The sequence below is a fragment of the Ammospiza caudacuta genome, chromosome 29 (assembly GCF_027887145.1).
Source record: "Ammospiza caudacuta isolate bAmmCau1 chromosome 29, bAmmCau1.pri, whole genome shotgun sequence".
NCBI classification, from domain to species: domain Eukaryota; kingdom Metazoa; phylum Chordata; class Aves; order Passeriformes; family Passerellidae; genus Ammospiza; species Ammospiza caudacuta.
The window spans coordinates 1,481,549-1,501,736 of NC_080621.1; the positions used below are offsets into that span (position 1 = coordinate 1,481,549).

General features: G+C 46.9%; 2 protein-coding genes across 2 annotated transcripts in view; one reads left to right on the forward strand and one right to left on the reverse strand.

The window, feature by feature from the left end:
• Positions 1-194: 194 nt before the first annotated feature.
• On the forward strand, positions 195-12,683 carry LOC131569153 (uncharacterized). Its single transcript, XM_058821377.1, has 5 exons — positions 195-315; positions 405-797; positions 5,854-5,999; positions 9,885-9,994; positions 12,501-12,683. Exons 1-5 carry the CDS (start codon positions 195-197, stop codon positions 12,625-12,627), a joined length of 897 nt encoding a protein of 298 aa, XP_058677360.1. The 3' UTR covers positions 12,628-12,683.
• A 1,123-nt stretch (positions 12,684-13,806) lies between these two features.
• VAV1 (vav guanine nucleotide exchange factor 1) overlaps positions 13,807-20,188 on the reverse strand; it is an 80,927-nt gene continuing 74,545 nt past the window's right edge. The window contains exons 26-27 of the mRNA XM_058821415.1: positions 16,095-16,243; positions 13,807-13,956 (exon numbers count right to left, since the gene is read on the reverse strand). Of these exons, the coding sequence (XP_058677398.1) occupies positions 13,903-13,956; positions 16,095-16,243 (203 nt within the window). The 3' untranslated portion in view covers positions 13,807-13,902. The remainder of the gene's footprint in view (positions 13,957-16,094; positions 16,244-20,188) is intronic.

The window sequence follows — 20,188 nt, forward strand, 5'->3', positions numbered from 1 at the left end:
CTCCTGGTGTCCATCGGTCATCTCCTGGTGACCACCAACCAATTCCTGGTGACCACCAACCAACTCCTGGTGGCCACCAACCAACTCCTGGTGTCCATCGGTCATCTCCTGGTGACCACCAACCAACTCCTGGTGACCACCAACCAACTCCTGGTGGCCACCAACCAAATCCTGGTGACCATGGTCATCTCCTGATGGCCACCAACCAACTCCTGATGGCCACCAACCAACTCCTGGTGGCCACCAACCAAATCCTGGTGGCCACCAACCAACTCCTGGTGGCCACCAACCAAATCCTGGTGACCATGGCCAACTGCTGATGGCCACCAGCCAACTCCTGGTGGCCACCAACCAACACCTGGTGGCCATGGCCATCTCCTGACGGCCACCTCGTGTCCCCGCAGCGTCCCCCTGGTTCCTGCTCTACAACCAGCACCACTCCGGCTGCGTGGTGGCCTCGGGCCAGTGGCTGTCGCTGTCCCTCTGCGACCCCTCGTCTCCGTGGCAGCGCTGGCAGTGGCTGCCCGGGGGTCTCCTGCGCCACGCGGGCTCGGGGCTCTGCGCGGGCGCCACCCGGGACGCGCCCGCGGCGCTGGTGGCCCTGCGGCCGTGCCGGGCGGGGTCGCGGCTGCAGCGCTGGGGCTGCGCCCGGGGGGCTCTGCTGGGCCTGGCCGGGACCTCCCTGCACTTCAACTTCGGCCACGAGCGCCAGCGGCGCGTGCTGCTCTACCCGGGCACCGGCAACTGGAGCCGCTGGCTGGCGCACGGCTCCCACCGCGACGTCTGCTCCAAGGCCCGTGAGTCACTTTTCGGAAATTTTCAAAAATTTCCCCAAGTTTTCCCAATTTTTTCCCCAATTTTCCCCCCATTTTTCGTAATTTTCCCCGATTTTTTTGGGAATTTGGGAAAAGGGCAACTGGAGCCGCTGGCTGGCGCACGGCTCCCACCGCGACGTCTGCTCCAAGGCCCGTGAGTCACTTTTCTGAAATTTTCAAAAATTTTCCCAGGTTTTCCCAATTTTTTCCCATTTTTTTCCCATTTTTTCCCAGTATTTTTCCCAATTTTCCCAATTTTCCTCCCATTTTTCGCAATTTTGCCCGAATTTTTGGGAGATATGGGATAAAGGCAACTGGAGCCACTGGCTGGCGCACGGCTCCCACCGCGACGTCTGCTCCAAGGCCCGTGAGTCACTTTTCGGAAATTTTCAAAAATTTTCCCAAGTTTTCCCAATTTTTTCCCATTTTTTTCCCATTTTTTTCCCATTTTTTTCCCAGTATTTTTCCCAATTTTTCCCAATTTTCCCCCCATTTTTCGCAATTTTCCCCGAATTTTTGGGGAATTTGGGAAAAGGGCAACTGGAGCCGCTGGCTGGCGCACGGCTCCGACCGCGACGTCTGCTCCAAGGCCCGTGAGTCACTTTTCGGAAATTTTCCCCAATGTTCCCCAGGTTTTCCCAATTTTTTCCCATTTTTTTCCCATTTTTTCCCAGTATTTTTCCCAATTTTCCCAATTTTCCTCCCATTTTTCGCAATTTTGCCCGAATTTTTGGGAGATATGGGATAAAGGCAACTGGAGCCACTGGCTGGCGCACGGCTCCCACCGCGACGTCTGCTCCAAGGCCCGTGAGTCACTTTTCGGAAATTTTCAAAATTTTTCCCAAGTTTTCCCAATTTTTTCCCATTTTTTTCCCATTTTTTCCCAATATTTTTCCCAATTTTTCCCAATTTTCCCCCCATTTTTCACAATTTTCCCCGAATTTTTGGGGAATTTGGGAAAAGGGCAACTGGAGCCGCTGGCTGGCGCACGGCTCCGACCGCGACGTCTGCTCCAAGGCCCATGAGTCAGTTTTCTGAAATTTTCCCCAATGTTCCCCAGGTTTTCCCAATTTTTTCCCATTTTTTTCCCATTTTTTCCCAGTATTTTTCGCAATTTTCCCCAAATTTTTGGGAAATTTGGGAAAAGGGCAACTGGAGCCGCTGGCTGGCGCACGGCTCCCACCGCGACGTCTGCTCCAAGGCCCGTGAGTCAATTTTCACAAATTTTCCCCAATATTCCCCAGGTTTTCCCAATTTTTTCCCAGTATTTTTCCCAATTTTCGCCCAATTTTTCGCAATTTTCCCCAAATTTTTGGCAAATTTGGGAAAAGCACAACTGGAGCCGCTGGCTGGCGCACGGCTCCCACCGCGACGTCTGCTCCAAGGCCCGTGAGTCACTTTTCTGAAATTTTCAAAGTTTTCCCAAGTTTTCCCAATTTTTTCCCATTTTTTCCCCATTTTTTCCCAGTATTTTTCCCAATTTTTCCCAATTTCCCCCCCATTTTTCTCAATTTTCCCCGAATTTTTGGGGAATTTGGGAAAAGGGCAACTGGAGCCGCTGGCTGGCGCACGGCTCCGACCGCGACGTCTGCTCCAAGGCCCGTGAGTCACTTTTCTGAAATTTTCAAAATTTTTCCCAAGTTTTCCCAATATTTTCCCATTTTTTCCCAGTATTTTTCCCAATTTTCCCCCCATTTTTCCCACATTTCCCCCAATTTTTTCCCAATTTTTTTCAAATTTTCCCCAATTTTCCCCCAATTTTCTCCCAATTTTTGCCAATATTTCCCCAATTTTTCCAAATTTTCCCCAATTTTTTCTGCAATTTCCCCAAATTCTCCCTAAATTTCCCAAATTTTCCCCAATTTTCTGCAATCTCCGCAAATTATTTTCCCCAATTTTCAGCAGAATTTTTTTTAATTTTTGCCAGATTTTTTCCCAATTTTCCCCAAAATTTTTCCCCCAATTTTCCCAACTTCCTCCAATTTTCCCCCCAATTTTCTCCCAATTTTTGCCAATATTTCCCCAATATTTCCAAATTTTCCCAAATTTTCCCTCTATTTTCTCAATTCCTTCCACTTTTCACCGTATTTTCTGCAATTTCCTAAATTTTCCCTAAGTTCCCCAATTTTCCCTCAATTTTTCCAATTTTCCTCTAATTATTTTCCCCAATTTTCCTCCAATTTTCCAAAAATAGTTTTCCAGACTTTTCCCTAAATTTCTCTAAATTTTTCCCAAGTTTCCCCAATTTTATCCAATATTTTCAAAGTTTTCTGCAATTTTCCCCAAATTATTTTCCTAGAATTTTCCCAATTTTCCCCTAGATTTTTTAAAAATTTTCCCCAATTTTTCCCCCAATTTTCTCCCAATTTTTGCCAATATTTCCCCAATTTTTCTGGATTTTCCCCAATTTTTTTCCACAATTTCCCCAAATTCTCCCTAAATTTCCCAAATTTTCCCCAATTTTCTGCAATCTCCGCAAATTATTTTCCCCAATTTTCAGCAGAATTTTTTTTAATTTTTGCCAGATTTTTTCCCAATTTTCCCCAAAATTTTCCCCCCAATTTTCCCAACTTCCTCCAATTTTCCCCCCAATTTTCCCCGAATTTTTGGGAAAATTTGGGAAAAGGGCAACTGGAGCCGCTTGGCTCCGACGGCGACGTTTGCTCCAAGGCCTGTGAGTCAATTTTCCAAAATTTTCCCAAGTTTTTCCATGTTTTTCCCAATTTCCCCCCATTTTTCCCAGTATTTCCATTTTTTCTAATTTTTCCTCATTTTTTCCCTAATTTTCCCCAATTTTTTTCCCAAATTTTCTCCCAATTTGCTACAATATTTCCCACATTTTCCCCAGATTTCCCTAATTTTCCCATTTTTCCCCCAAATTTCCCCCTAATTATTTTCAACAATTTTCCCACGGTTTCCCTAATTTTCCCCAAATTTTCCCCATTTTCCCCAATTATTTTCTGTAATTTTCCCCAATTATTTTCTGTAATTTTCCCCAATTTTCCCAGATTTTCTGCAAGTCCTCCAACATTTCTTGCAAATTTTCCCAAATTTTTACAAATGTTCCCAAGTTTTCTCCAGTTTTCCCACATATTTTCTGGATTTTTCTCATTTTTCCCCAAAATGTTGCCAACATTTTCCCAATTTTTCCCCAAGTTTTCTGGAGTTCCCCAATGTTTCCAAATTTTTCCAATGTTTCCCATTTTTTCTCCAGTTTCCCCCACTTTTCCCCAATTTCTTGGGATTTTCCCAATCCTGACCCCAAATTTTTCCATCTTTTCCCCATTTTGACTCCAAACTTTTGGAATTTCCCCCATCTTGATCCAAATTTTTTAGGATTTTCTCCCTCCCAACCACAAATTTTTGGGGTTTCCCCCAAACCTGACCCCAAATTTTTGGGATTTTTCTCCCAATCTTGACTCCAAATTTTTTGTGATTTTCCCCATTTTGACCCCAAATTTTTGGGATTTTCCCCATTTTGACCCCAAAGTTTTCCAGATTTTCCTCATTTTGACCCCAAATTTTGGGGATTTTCCCCAAATTTTTGGGATATTCCCAAAAATTTCCCAGATTTTTTCCCATCTTGACCCCAAATCTTTGGGATTTGCCCCATTCTGGCCCAAATTTTTAGGATTTTCTCCCTCCCAACCCCAAATTTTTGGGGTTTCCCCCAAACCTGACCTCAAATTTTTGGGATTTTTCTCCCAATCTTGACTCCAAATCTTTTGGGATTTTCCCCATTTTGACCCCAAATTTTTGGGATTTTCCCCATTTTGACCCCAAATTTCTTTGGATTTCCGCTTTCCCTATCCCAAATTTTTGGGATTTCCCCCAAATATTTGGAATTTTCCCCATCCTGACCCAAATTTTTCAGGTTTCTCTCCAATACCGACCCGAAATCTTTGGGATTTTCCCCATCTTGACCCCAAATTTTTGGGATTTCCCCCAAACCTGACCCCAAATTTTTGGGATTTTCCCAATCTTGACCCCAATTTTTGGATTTTTTTTTTCTCATTCCGACCCCACTTTTTGGGGTTTCCCCAATCTTGACCCCAAATTTTTGGGATTTTCCCCATTTTGACCCCAAAGTTTTCCAGATTTTCCTCATTTGGACCCCAAATTTTGGGGATTTTCCCCAAATTTTTGGGATATTCCCAAAAATTTCCCTGATTTTTCCCATCTTGACCCCAAATCTTTGGGATTTGCCCCATTCTGGCCCAAATTTTTAGGATTTTCTCCCTCCCAACCCCAAATTTTTGGGGTTTCCCCCAAACCTGACCTCAAATTTTTGGGATTTTTCTCCCAATCTTGACTCCAAATCTTTTGGGATTTTCCCCATTTTGACCCCAAATTTTTGGGATTTTCCCCATTTTGACCCCAAATTTCTTTGGATTTCCGCTTTCCCTATCCCAAATTTTTGGGATTTCCCCCAAATATTTGGAATTTTCCCCATCCTGACCCAAATTTTTCAGGTTTCTCTCCAATACCGACCCGAAATCTTTGGGATTTTCCCCATCTTGACCCCAAATTTTTGGGATTTCCCCCAAACCTGACCCCAAATTTTTGGGATTTTCCCAATCTTGACCCCAATTTTTGGATTTTTTTTTTCTCATTCCGACCCCACTTTTTGGGGTTTCCCCAATCTTGACCCCAAATTTTTGGGATTTTCCCCATTTTGACCCCAAAGTTTTCCAGATTTTCCTCATTTGGACCCCAAATTTTGGGGATTTTCCCCAAATTTTTGGGATATTCCCAAAAATTTCCCTGATTTTTCCCATCTTGACCCCAAATCTTTGGGATTTTCCCCATTCTGACCCAAATTTTTAGGATTTTCTCCATCCCAACCCCAAATTTTTGTGGATTTTTCCCAAATCTTTAGGATTTCCCCATTTTGACCCCAATTTTTTCGTGATTTTCCCCATTTTTATCCCAATTTTTTTGTATTTTCCCTGTTCTGACCCATTTTTTTTTTTTTATTTTCCCCATTTTTTTTTGATTTTTCCCCATTTTGACCCAAAATTTTCGTTTTTCCCCCCAGATCTCCTGCCCTGCTCGCAGGGTTGGGTGTTTTTCCGCAGTTCCTGTTATTTCTTCTCCTCCTTCGCCGCCTCCTGGGACAATTCCAGAACTTTCTGCTGGGCCCTGGGCGCGCGCCTGCTCGAGGTCGACGACAGCGAGGAGAAGGTGAGGCCAAAAATCCCCAAAAATTCCCCAAAAATATCCCAAATTTCCTATCAATCTCATTAATTTTGGGAATATCAAAAAAAAAAAACAAAAAAACCTAAGAAAATGCCCAAAAAAATCCAAAAAATGATTCCAAATTTGCCATAAATCTCAGTAATTCTGGGAATATCAAAAATTTTAAAAATCCCTAAAAAATCCCCAAAAAATTCCAAAAAATGATTCCAAATTTGCCATAAATCTCATTAATTCTGGGAATATAAAAAATTTAAAAATATCCAAAAAAATCCCCCCAAAAATTCCCATAAATCCCAAATTTCCCCCTAAATCCCATTAATTCTGGAAAGCTCAAAAATCCCATAAATTCCCAAAAATCCCGAAATCCCCACAAACCCTAAAATCCCAATACTGGTCCGTACTGGTTTATACTGGTTTATCCCGGTCCATACTGGTTTATACTGGTTTATACTGGTTTATACTGGTTTATACTGGTTTATCCCAGTCCATACTGGTGCATACTGGTTTATACTGGTTTATACTGGTTTATACTGGTTTATCCCAGTTCATACTGGTCCATACTGGTTTATACTGGTTTATCCCAGTCCATACTGGTTTATACTGGTTTATACTGGTTTATCCCAGTTCATACTGGTCCATACTGGTTTATACTGGTCCATACTGGTTTATACTGGTTTATCCCAGTCCATACTGGTTTATACTGGTTTATACTGGTTTATACTGGTTTATCCCAGTCCATACTGGTTTATCCCAGTCCATACTGGTGCATACTGGTTTATACTGGTTTATACTGGTTTATACTGGTTTATCCCAGTTCATACTGGTCCATACTGGTTTATACTGGTTTATCCAAGTCCATACTGGTTTATACTGGTTTATACTGGTTTATCCCAGTCCATACTGGTGCATACTGGTTTATACTGGTTTATACTGGTTTATACTGGTTTATCCCAGTTCATACTGGTCCATACTGGTTTATACTGGTTTATCCCAGTCCATACTGGTTTATACTGGTTTATACTGGTTTATCCCAGTTCATACTGGTCCATACTGGTTTATACTGGTCCATACTGGTTTATACTGGTTTATCCCAGTCCATACTGGTTTATACTGGTTTATACTGGTTTATACTGGTTTATCCCAGTCCATACTGGTTTATACTGGTTTATACTTGTCCATACTGGTTTATACTGGTTTATCCCAGTCCATACTGGTTTATCCCAGTTCATACTGGTCCATACTGGTTTATACTGGTTTATCCCAGTCCATACTGGTGCATACTGGTTTATACTGGTTTATACTGGTTTATACTGGTTTATCCCAGTTCATACTGGTCCATACTGGTTTATACTGGTTTATCCCAGTCCATACTGGTTTATACTGGTTTATACTGGTTTATACTGGTTTATACTGGTTTATCCCAGTCCATACTGGTGCATACTGGTTTATACTGGTTTATACTGGTTTATACTGGTTTATCCCAGTTCATACTGGTCCATACTGGTTTATACTGGTTTATCCCAGTCCATACTGGTTTATACTGGTTTATACTGGTTTATACTGGTTTATCCCAGTCCATACTGGTTTATCCCAGTCCATACTGGTGCATACTGGTTTATACTGGTTTATACTGGTTTATACTGGTTTATCCCAGTTCATACTGGTCCATACTGGTTTATACTGGTTTATCCCAGTCCATACTGGTTTATACTGGTTTATCCCAGTCCATACCGGTCCATACCGGTTTATACTTGTCCATACTGGTTTATACTGGTCTGTACTGGTCCATACTGGTTTATCCCGGTCCATACTGGTTTATACTGGTTTATACTGGTCCACACCAGTCCATCCTGGTCTATACTGGTCCATACTGGTTTATACTGGTTTATAATGATCCATATAGGTCAATACCGGTTTATACTGGTCCATACTGGCCCATACTGGTTTGTACTGGTTTATATCAATCCATACTGGCCCATACTGGTTTATACTGGTTTATCCCAGTCCATACTGGTCCGTACTGGTCCGTACTGGTCCGTACTGGTCTGTACTGGTCCATATTGGTCCATACTGGTCTGTACTGGTCCATACTGGTCCATACTGGTTTGTACTGGTCCGTACTGGTCCGTACTGGTCCATACTGGTTTGTACTGGTCTGTACTGGTCCATACTGGTCCGTACTGGTCCGTACTGGTCCATACTGGTTTGTACTGGTCCGTACTGGTCCATACTGGTCCATACTGGTCCGTACTGGTCCATACTGGTCCGTACTGGTCCGTACTGGTCTGTACTGGTCCATATTGGTCCATACTGGTCCGTACTGGTCTGTACTGGTCCATACTGGTTTGTACTGGTCCGTACTGGTCCGTACTGGTTTGTACTGGTTTGTACTGGTCCATACTGGTTTGTACTGGTTTGTACTGGTCTGTACTGGTCCATACTGGTCTGTACTGGTCCATACTGGTCCGTACTGGTCCATACTGGTCTGTACTGGTCTGTACTGGTCCATACTGGTTTGTACTGGTCCGTACTGGTCCATACTGGTCCGTACTGGTCCGTACTGGTCCATACTGGTCTGTACTGGTCTGTACTGGTCCATACTGGTCCATACTGGTCCGTACTGGTCCGTACTGGTCCGTACTGGTCCATACTGGTTTGTACTGGTCCGTACTGGTCCATACTGGTCTGTACTGGTCTGTACTGGTCCATACTGGTCCGTACTGGTCCGTACTGGTCCGTACTGGTCCATACTGGTTTGTACTGGTCCGTACTGGTCCATACTGGTCTGTACTGGTCTGTACTGGTCCATACTGGTCCATACTGGTCCATACTGGTCCGTACTGGTCCGCACTGGTCCGTACTGGTCCGTACTGGTCCGTACTGGTCTGTACTGGTCCATACTGGTTTGTACTGGTCCGTACTGGTCCATACTGGTCCGTACTGGTCCGTACTGGTCCATACTGGTCCATACTGGTCCGTACTGGTCCGTACTGGTCCGTACTGGTCCATACTGGTCCATACTGGTCCGTACTGGTCCGTACTGGTCCGTACTGGTCTGTACTGGTCCATACTGGTTTGTACTGGTCCGTACTGGTCCGTACTGGTTTGTACTGGTCCGTACTGGTCCATACTGGTCCGTACTGGTCCGTACTGGTCCATACTGGTTTGTACTGGTCCGTACTGGTCCATACTGGTCCATACTGGTCCGTACTGGTCCATACTGGTCCGTACTGGTCCGTACTGGTCCATACTGGTCCATACCGGTCCATACTGGTTTGTACTGGTCCGTACTGGTCCATACTGGTCCGTACTGGTCCGCACTGGTCTGTACTGGTCCATACTGGTCTGTACTGGTCCATACTGGTTTGTACTGGTCCATACTGGTTTGTACTGGTCCGTACTGGTCCGTACTGGTCCGTACTGGTCCATACTGGTCCGTACCGGTCCATACTGGTCCGTACTGGTCCATACTGGTCCGTACTGGTCCATACTGGTCCGTACTGGTCCGCACTGGTCCGTACTGGTCCGTACTGGTCCGTACTGGTCTGTACTGGTCCATACTGGTTTGTACTGGTCCGTACTGGTCCGTACTGGTCCGTACTGGTCTGTACTGGTCCATACTGGTTTGTACTGGTCCGTACTGGTCCGTACTGGTCCGTACTGGTCTGTACTGGTCCATACTGGTCCGTACTGGTCCGTACTGGTCCGTACTGGTCCATACTGGTCCATACTGGTCCGTACTGGTCCGTACTGGTCCGTACTGGTCTGTACTGGTCCATACTGGTTTGTACTGGTCCGTACTGGTCCGTACTGGTCTGTACTGGTCCATACTGGTTTGTACTGGTCCGTACTGGTCCGCACTGGTTTCAGGCCCTGGTCCAGGCCCAGCTCCGGGGCCCGTCCTGGCTCGGGATCCGCGACAGCGACCGGGAGGGGACCTGGAGCCGCGGGGACGGCACCGCCCTGGGACCCACGGACAGGTTTGGGGGTTTGGGGACATTTATGGGGTCTTTGGGGTCATTTGTGGGGATTTTGGGATAATTTATGGGATTTTTTGGGGAGTTTTGGGGTCATTTATGGGATTTTTGGGGTCATTTATGGGATTATTTATGCGATATTTGGGGTCATTAATGGGCCCTGGAGCCGCGGGGACGGCACCGCCCTGGGGACACGGGACAGGTTTGGGGATTTTATGGGATTTTAGGGTTTTTGGGGTCATTTATGGCGGTTTTGGGATTTTTATGGGGTTTTTGGGGTCATTTTTGGGGCCATTTATGTGGGTTTTGGGGTCATATTTGGGGTCATTTATGGGATTTTTGGGGTCATTTATGGGACCTGGAGCCGCGGGGACGGCACCGCCCTGGGGACACGGGACAGGTTTGGGGTTTTTATGGGATTTTGGGGTTTTGAGGATCATTTATGGGATTTTAATGGGATTTTTGGGGTCATTTATGGGGTTTTTGGGATAATTTATGGGATTTTAATGGGATTTTTGGGGTCATTTATGGGATTTTTGGGGTCATTTATGGGATTTTAATGGGATTTTTGGGGTCATTTATGGGATTTTTGGGGTCATTTATGGGATTTTAATGGGATTTTTGGGGTAATTTTTGTGATTTTAATGGGATTTTTGGGGTAATTTTTGGGGCCATTTATGGGATTTTTGGGGTCATTTATGGGGTCATTTATGTGGGTTTTGGGGTCATATTTGGGGTCATTTATGGGGTTTTTGGGGTCATTTATGGGGTCATTTATGTGGGTTTTGGGGTCATATTTGGGGTCATTTATGGGATTTTTGGGGTCATTTATGGGACCTGGAGCCGCGGGGACGGCACCGCCCTGGGGACACGGGACAGGTTTGGGGTTTTTATGGGATTTTGGGGTTTTTGGGATCATTTATGGGATTTTTATGGGATTTTTGGGGTCATTTATGGGGTTTTTGGGGTCATTTATGGGATTTTAATGGGATTTTTGGGGTCATTTATGGGATTTTTGGGGTCATTTATGGGATTTTAATGGGATTTTTGGGGTCATTTATGGGATTTTAATGGGATTTTTGGGGTAATTTTTGTGATTTTAATGGGATTTTTGGGGTAATTTTTGGGGCCATTTATGGGATTTTGGGGGTCATTTATGGGGTCATTTATGTGGGTTTTGGGGTCATATTTGGGGTCATTTATGGGATTTTTGGGGTCATTTATGGCGCCTGGAGCTGCAGGGACGGCACCGCCCTGGGGACCCAGGGACAGGTTTGGGGTTTTTATGGGATTTTGGGGTTTTTGGGATCATTTATGGGATTTTTATGGGATTTTTGGGGTCATTTATGGGGTTTTTGGGGTCATTTATGGGATTTTAATGGGATTTTTGGGGTAATTTTTGGGATTTTAATGGGATTTTTGGGGTAATTTTTGGGGCCATTTATGGGATTTTTGGGGTCATTTATGGGGTCATTTATGTGGGTTTTGGGGTCATATTTGGGGTAATTTATGGGATTTTTGGGGTCATTTATGGCGCCTGGAGCTGTGGGGACGGCACCGCCCTGGGGACCCAGGGACAGGTTTAGGGTAATTTTTGGGATTTTGGGGTTTTTGGGGTCATTTATGGGGGTTTTGGGATTTCTATGGGAGTTTTAGGGTCATTTTTGGTGTCATTTATGGGGTTTTTGGGGTCGTTTATGGGGTTTTAATGGGATTTTTGGTGTCCTCCACGGGATTATTTATGAGGTATTTGGGTTAATTTGTGGGATTATTTATGGGATATATGGGGTCATTTATGGGGTTTTAGGATTTTTATGGGATTTTTGGGGTCATTTTTGGGGCCATTTATGGGATTTTTAGGGGATTTTTGGGGCAATTTGTGGGGGTTTTGGGGGAGTTTATGGGATTTTTATGGGATTTTTGGGGTCATTGATGGAGTTCTTGGGATAATTAATGGGATTTTCGGGTCATTTAGGGGATTTTTTAATGGGGTCATTTCTGGGATTTTTTGAGGCATTTATGGGATGGTTTTTGGGGGTTTTGGGGTCATTTATGGGATTTTTATGGGGTTTTTGGGGAGAATTTGGTGGGGATTTTTGTGAGATTTTTTGGATATTTTTGGGGATTTGGGTGGAACTTGAGGAGGGATTTTGGGACTATTTAGGGAAATTTTGGGATTATTTATGGGAAATTTTGGCTAATTTAGGGGATTTATGGGATTATTTTGGGATATTTTGGATAATTTAGGGGATTTATGGGATTATTTTGGGATATTTTGGATAATTTAGGGGATTTATGGGATTATTTATGGGATTTACAGGTTTTTGTGCACTTGGGGATTTTGGACAATTTTGGGGGCGGATTTTTGGGATTTGAGTGGGATTTTGTGAAGATTTGCTTGGGATTTTCGGGATTTTTTTTTGCAATTTGGGTGTAATTTGGGGTGGGATTTTTGGGATTTTTGGGATTTTCATGATCCTGACCCCGTTTTTTCTCTTTTTGGGGTCAGTTTTTGGCAGCCGGGCGAGCCCAACGGGGGAACCCGGGAGAACTGCGCGGCCGTGGGGCCCGACGGGCTCTGGGCCGATTATCCCTGCGAGAAACCCCTGAGCTGGGTGTGCGAGGGACCCTCCTGACCCAAAACCCCCGAAATTCACCCCAAAATCCCCGGAAAATCACCCCAAAATCCCCGGAATTCATCCCAAAAGCCACAGAATTGGGAAAAATAACAATAAATGTGTGTGTGGACTGGGATTGAACTGGGATCGAACTGGGATTGAACTGGGAACGAACTGGGATTGAACTGGGATTGAACTGGGATCGAGCTGGGATTGAACTGGGATTGAACTGGGATCGAACTGGGATCATACTGGGATTGAACTGGGACTGAACTGGGATCGAACTGGGATCGAACTGGGATTGAACTGGGATTGAACTGGGATTGAACTGGGATTGAACTGGGATCGAACTGGGATTGAACTGGGATGGAACTGGGATCATACTGGGATCATACTGGGATTGAACTGGGATCATACTGGGATTGAACTGGGATCCTACTGGGATTGAACTGGGATCATACTGGGATTGTCCCTGTGGGACCCCCTGAGCTGGGTGTGCGAGGGACCCTCCTGACCCAAAACCCCCAAAATTCACCCCAAAATCCCCAGAATTCACCCCAAAATCCCCGGAATTCACACAATACTGGAGCCAAACCCGGTTTAATGGGACAGAAACAATTTGGGGGCATCATTGGGGACATCGTGGGGACATCGTTGGGGACATCGTTGGGGACATCATTGGGACGTCGTTGGGACATCATTGGGACATCATTGAGGACATCGTTGGGGACATCGTTGGGGGCATCGTGGGGACATCATTGGGACATCATTGGGGACATTATTGGGGACATCCTTGGGGACATCATTGGGGACATCGTGGGGACATCCTTGGGGACATCGTTGGGGACATCGTGGGGGACATAGTGGGGACATCATTGGGACATCGTTGGGGACATCATTGGGACGTTGTTGTGACATCGTGGGGACATCATTGGGGACATCGTTGGGGACATTGTTGGGACATCGTTGGGGACATCGTTGGGGACATTGTTGGGACATCGTTGGGGACATCGTTGGGGCATCGTTGGGGCATCGTTGGGGACATCGTTGGGACATCATTGGGGACATTGTTGGGACATCGTTGGGGACATCGTTGGGGACATTGTTGGGACATCGTTGGGGACATCATTGGGACATCATTGGGACGTCGTTGGGGACATCATTGGGACATCATTGGGGACAGCGTTGGGGACATCATTGGGACATCGTTGGGGACAGCGTTGGGGACATCGTTGGGACATCCTTGGGGACATCGTTGGGGACAGCATTGGGGACATCGGGGTGGCCCCACAATCAGCAATAATCAGAGAAATCCTCGTCGACGTAATTGGCGGGAAACCAACCGACCTGGGGAGAGACGGACACGGACAGGGGACATGGGGACATCTTGGGGGACACTCAGGGGGGACACCCAACCTGGTGTCCCCATGTCCTGCCTGGTGTCACCTTCTCTCCCCATCCAACGTCCTGCCTGGTGTCACCTTCTCTGTTCCGTGTCCCCTCCCAGGTGTCCCCCTGTCTCCTGACCCCTCTGTCCTCTGTCCCTCCCAAGTGTCCCCCCAGTGTCCCCAATGTCCCCAATGTCCCCCCAATGTCCCCAATGTCCCCCATGTCCCCAATGTCCCCAATACCCCCATTGTCCTCAATGCCCTCAATGTCCCCAATGTCCCCCCAATGTCCCCAGAGCCCCCAATGTCCCCAAGGTCCCCAGTATCCCCAGTGTCCATATTGTCCCCATTGTCCCCAGTGTCCCCAATGTCCCCAGGGTTGGGGACAGTGCCATACCCGCCCATAGATCTTGCCCTTCCACCATTCCCAATGTCCCCTCTTGCTGAGGACACACACGCTGTCCCCAGTGTCCCCAATGTCCCCAATGTCCCCAGTGTCCCCAGTATCCTCCATGTCTCCATTGTCCCCAATGTCCCCAGTGTCCCCAACGCCCCCGATGTCCCCAATGTCCCCAATGTCCCCAGTGTCCCCAGTGCCATACCCGGCCGTAGATCTCTCCCTTTCCACCATCCCGGCTGTCCCCTCTTGCTCAGGACACGCACGATGTCCCCGATGTCCCCAGTGTCCCCAATGTCCCCAATGTCCCCAGAGTCCCCAATGTCCCCAGTGTCCCCCATGTCCCCAATGTCCCCAATGTCCCCAATGTCCCCAATGCCCCGATGTCCCCAGAGTCCCCAGTGTCCCCAATGTCCCCAATGTCCCATCAGTGTCCCCAATGTCCCCAATGTCCCCAACATCCCTCATGTCCCCAGTGTCCCCAACGTCCCCAATGTCCCTGTGTCCCCAGTGTCCCCAATGTCCCCAACATCCCCAATGTCCCCAGAGTCCCCAGTGTCCCCAGAGTCCCCAGAGTCCCCAGTGTCCCCAGTGCCATACCCGGCCGTAGATCTCCCCTTTCCACCATCCCGGCTGTCCCCTCTTGCTCAGGACACGCACGATGTCCCCAATGTCCCCAATGACCCCAATGTCCCCAGAGTCCCCAATGTCCCCAGTGTCCCCAATGTCCCCAATGTCCCAAATGCCCCGATGTCCCCAGAGTCCCCAGTGTCCCCAGTGTCCCCCATGTCCCCAATGTCCCCAATGTCCCCAATGTCCCAAATGCCCCGATGTCCCCAGAGTCCCCAGTGTCCCCAATGTCCCCAATGTCCCCAACATCCCTCATGTCCCCAGTGTCCCCAACGTCCCCAATGTCCCTGTGTCCCCAATGTCCCCAACATCCCCAACATCCCCAATGTCCCCAGAGTCCCCAATGTCCCCAATGTCCCCAGTGTCCCCAATGTCCCCAGTGTCCCCAGTGCCATACCCGGCCATAGATCTCCCCTTTCCACCATCCCGGCTGTCCCTTCTTGCTCAGGACACGCACGATGTCCCCAATGTCCCCAATGTCCCCAATGTCCCCAGAGTCCCCAATGTCCCCAGTGTCCCCCATGTCCCCAATGTCCCCAATGTCCCCAATGTCCCCAATGTCCCCAATGCCCCGATGTCCCCAGAGTCCCCAGTGTCCCCAATGTCCCCAATGTCCCATCAGTGTCCCCAATGTCCCCAATGTCCCCAACATCCCTCATGTCCCCAGTGTCCCCAACGTCCCCAATGTCCCTGTGTCCCCAATGTCCCCAACATCCCCAACATCCCCAATGTCCCCAGAGTCCCCAGTGTCCCCAGAGTCCCCAGAGTCCCCAGTGTCCCCAGTGCCATACCCGGCCGTAGATCTCCCCTTTCCACCATCCCGGCTGTCCCCTCTTGCTCAGGACACGCACGATGTCCCCAATGTCCCCAATGACCCCAATGTCCCCAGAGTCCCCAATGTCCCCAGTGTCCCCCATGTCCCCAATGTCCCCAATGTCCCCAATGTCCCATCAGTGTCCCCAATGTCCCCAATGTCCCCAACATCCCTCATGTCCCCAGTGTCCCCAACGTCCCCAATGTCCCCAGAGTCCCCAGAGTCCCCAGTGTCCCCAGTGTCCCCAGTGCCATACCCGGCCGTAGATCTCCCCTTTCCACCATCCCGGCTGTCCCCTCTTGCTCAGGACACGCACGATGTCCCCTTCCCGCAGGGACAGCTCCGTCCTGTCCCGCGCGCTGAAGGCGTAACGCGCCTTGGCCGAGCCGAAACTGCGGGTGGCACCTGGGGACACAGGGGACACCGTGACAGGGGACACGGGGACACCCCCAAATCCAGCCAAAACCCCATAAAACCCCAAACCCCAAACCTCATAACCCCAAACCCGATAAAACCCCATACCCCCTTAAACCCCCATAAAACCCCATAGAACCCCATAACCCATAATCCCAAACCCCATAAACCCCCATAAAACCCCCATAAACCCAAAAAAAAACCCATAAAACCCCATAACCCCCAATCCCAAACCCCATAAACCCCCATAAATTCCCATTAAACCCCATAAAACTCCATCAAACCCCAATTAAACCCCATCAAACCCCATAACCCACAATCCCAAACCCCATTAAACCCCCATAAACCCCAAAAAACCAAAAAAAAAAACCCCATAAAACCCCATAACCCCCAATCCCAAACCCCACAAACCCCCATAAATTCCCATTAAACCCCATAAAACCCCAAATCTCTTAACCCCACAATCCCATAACCCAATAAAACCCCATAAAACTCGATAAACCCCCATAAAACCCCATCACCCACACTTCCAAACCCCATTAAACCCCCATAAAACCCCCATAAACCCCCAAAACCCCCATAAAACCCCATGAAACCCCATAACCCACAATCCCAAACCCCATAAACCCCAAAAAACCCCATAAACCCTATAAAACCCCATAAACCCCATAACCCAGAATCCCAAACCCCATAAAACCCCGATAAACCCCCATAAACCCCAAAAAACCCCAAAAAACCCCATAACCCCCAATCCCAAACCCCATTAAACCCCATCAATTCCCATAAAACCCCCATACACCCCAAAAAACCCCAAAAAACCCCATAAAACCCAATAAAACCCCACAATCCCAAACCCCATTAAACCCCCATAAAACCCCCATAAACCCCCAAAAAACCAAAAAACCCCCAAAAAACCCCATTAAATCCCATCAAACCACCATAAACCCCCATAAATTCCCATTAATCCCCATAAAACTCCATCAAACCCCATTAAACCCCATCAAACCCCATAACCCACAATCCCAAACCCCATAAACCCCAAAAAACCCCATAAACCCTATAAAACCCCATAAACCCCATAACCCAGAATCCCAAACCCCATAAAACCCCGATAAACCCCCATAAACCCCAAAAAACCCCAAAAAACCCCATAACCCCCAATCCCAAACCCCATTAAACCCCATCAATTCCCATAAAACCCCCATACACCCCAAAAAACCCCAAAAAACCCCATAAAACCCAATAAAACCCCACAATCCCAAACCCCATTAAACCCCCATAAAACCCCCATAAACCCCCAAAAAACCAAAAAACCCCCAAAAAACCCCATTAAATCCCATCAAACCACCATAAACCCCCATAAATTCCCATTAATCCCCATAAAACTCCATCAAACCCCATTAAACCCCATCAAACCCCATAACCCACAATCCCAAACCCCATAAACCCCAAAAAAACCCATAAACACCATAAAACCCCATAAACCCCATAACCCAGAATCCCAAACCCCATAAAACCCCGATAAACCCCCATAAACCCCAAAAAACCCCATAAAACCCCATAACCCCCAATCCCAAACCCCATAAACCCCCATAAACCCACATAGACCCCAAAAACCCCAAAAAACCCCATAACCCACAATCCCAAACCCCATTAAACCCCATCAATTCCCATTAAACCCCCATAAACCCCAAAAAGCCCCAAAAAACCCCATCAAACCCCATAACCCACAATCCCAAACCCCATTAAACCCCCATAAAACCCCCATAAACCCCCAAAAAACCAAAAAACCCCCAAAAAACCCCAAAAACCCCATCAAACCACCATAAATTCCCATAAATTTCCATAAAACCCCATAAAACTCCATCAAACCCCAATTAAACCCCATCAAACCCCATAACCCACAATCCCAAACCCCATAAACCCCAAAAAACCCCATAAACACCATAAAACCCCATAAACCCCATAACCCAGAATCCCAAACCCCATAAAACCCCCATACACCCCAAAAAACCCCAAAAAACCCCAAAAAACCCCATAACCCACAATCCCAAACCCCATAAACCCCCATAAACCTTCATAAACCCCAAAAAACCCCAAAAAACCCCATAACCCACAATCCCAAACCCCATAAACCCCCATAAATTCCCATTAAACCCCATAAACCCCAAAAAGCCCCATTAAACCCCATCAAACCCCATAACCCACAATCCCAAACCCCATTAAACCCCCATAAAACCCCCATAAACCCCAAAAAACCCCAAAAAACCCCAAAAAACCCCAAAAAACCCCAAAAAAACCCCAAAACCCCCATTAAACCCCATCAAAGCCCATAACCCACAATCCCAAACCCCATAAAACCCCCATATAACCCCAAAAAACCCCAAAAAACCCCAAAAAACCCCAAAAAAACCCAAAAAACCCCATTAAACCCCATCAAACGCCATAGCCCACAATCCCAAACCCCATAAAACCCCCATTAAACCCCCATAAACCCCATCAAAACCCCACAGAACCCCAAAAAACCCCATTAAATCCCATCAAACCACCATAAATTCCCATAAATTTCCATAAAACCCCATAAAACTCCATCAAACCCCAATTAAACCCCATCAAACCCCATAACCCACAATCCCAAACCCCATAAATCCCAAAAAACCCCATAAACACCATAAAACCCCATAAACCCCATAACCCAGAATCCCAAACCCCATAAAACCCCCATAAACCCCAAAAAACCCCAAAAAACCCCAAAAAACCCCATAACCCCCAATCCCAAACCCCATAAAACCCCCATAAACCCCAAAAAACCCCAAAAAACCCCAAAAAACCCCATAACCCCCAATCCCAAACCCCATAAACCCCCATAAACCTTCATAAACCCCAAAAAACCCCAAAAAACCCCATAACCCACAATCCCAAACCCCATAAACCCCCATAAATTCCCATTAAACCCCATAAATCCCAAAAAGCCCCATTAAACCCCATCAAACCCCATAACCCACAATCCCAAACCCCATTAAACCCCCATAAAACCCCCATAAACCCCAAAAAATCCAAATAACCCCAAAAAACCCCAAAAAACCCCCAAAAACCCCATTAAACCCCATCAAACCCCATAACCCACAATCCCAAACCCCATAAACCCCCATCAATTCCCATTAAACCACATAAACCCCAAAAAGCCCCATCAAACCCCATAGAACCCCATAACCCACAATCCCAAACCCCATTAAACCCCCATAAAACCGCCATAAACCCCAAAAAACCCCAAAAAACCCCAAAAAAACCCCAAAACCCCCATTAAACCCCATCAAAGCCCATAACCCACAATCCCAAACCCCATAAAACCCCCATATAACCCCAAAAAACCCCAAAAAACCCCAAAAAACCCCAAAAAACCCCAAAAAACCCCATTAAACCCCATCAAACGCCATAGCCCACTATCCCAAACCCCATAAAACCCCCATTAAACCCCCATAAACCCCAAAAAAACCCCACAGAACCCCAAAAAACCCCATTAAATCCCATCAAACCACCATAAATTCCCATAAATTTCCATAAAACCCCATAAAACTCCATCAAACCCCATTAAACCCCATCAAACCCCATAACCCACAATCCCAAACCCCATAAACCCCAAAAAACCCCATAAACCCTATAAAACCCCATAAACCCCATAACCCACAATCCCAAACCCCATAAAACCCCCATAAACCCCAAAAAACCCCAAAAAACCCCAAAAAACCCCATAACCCCCAATCCCAAACCCCATAAACCCCCATAAACCCACATAGACCCCAAAAAACCCCAAAAAACCCCATAACCCACAATCCCAAACCCCATTAAACCCCATCAATTCCCATAAAACCCCCATACACCCCAAAAAACCCCAAAAAACCCCATAAAACCCAATAAAACCCCACAATCCCAAAC

What these genes read in the sequence shown, in the direction of transcription:
- LOC131569153 (XM_058821377.1), top strand. Translation starts at nt 195, where the DNA reads ATGGCCACCAACCAACTCCTGATGGCCACCAACCAACTCCTGGTGGCC. An exon ending in CCTGGTGACCATGGCCAACT is followed by an intron (nt 316 to 404) that starts GCTGATGGCCAC and finishes GTGTCCCCGCAG; the next exon opens with CGTCCCCCTGGTTCCTGCTC. An exon ending in TCGACGACAGCGAGGAGAAG is followed by an intron (nt 6,000 to 9,884) that starts GTGAGGCCAAAA and finishes CACTGGTTTCAG; the next exon opens with GCCCTGGTCCAGGCCCAGCT.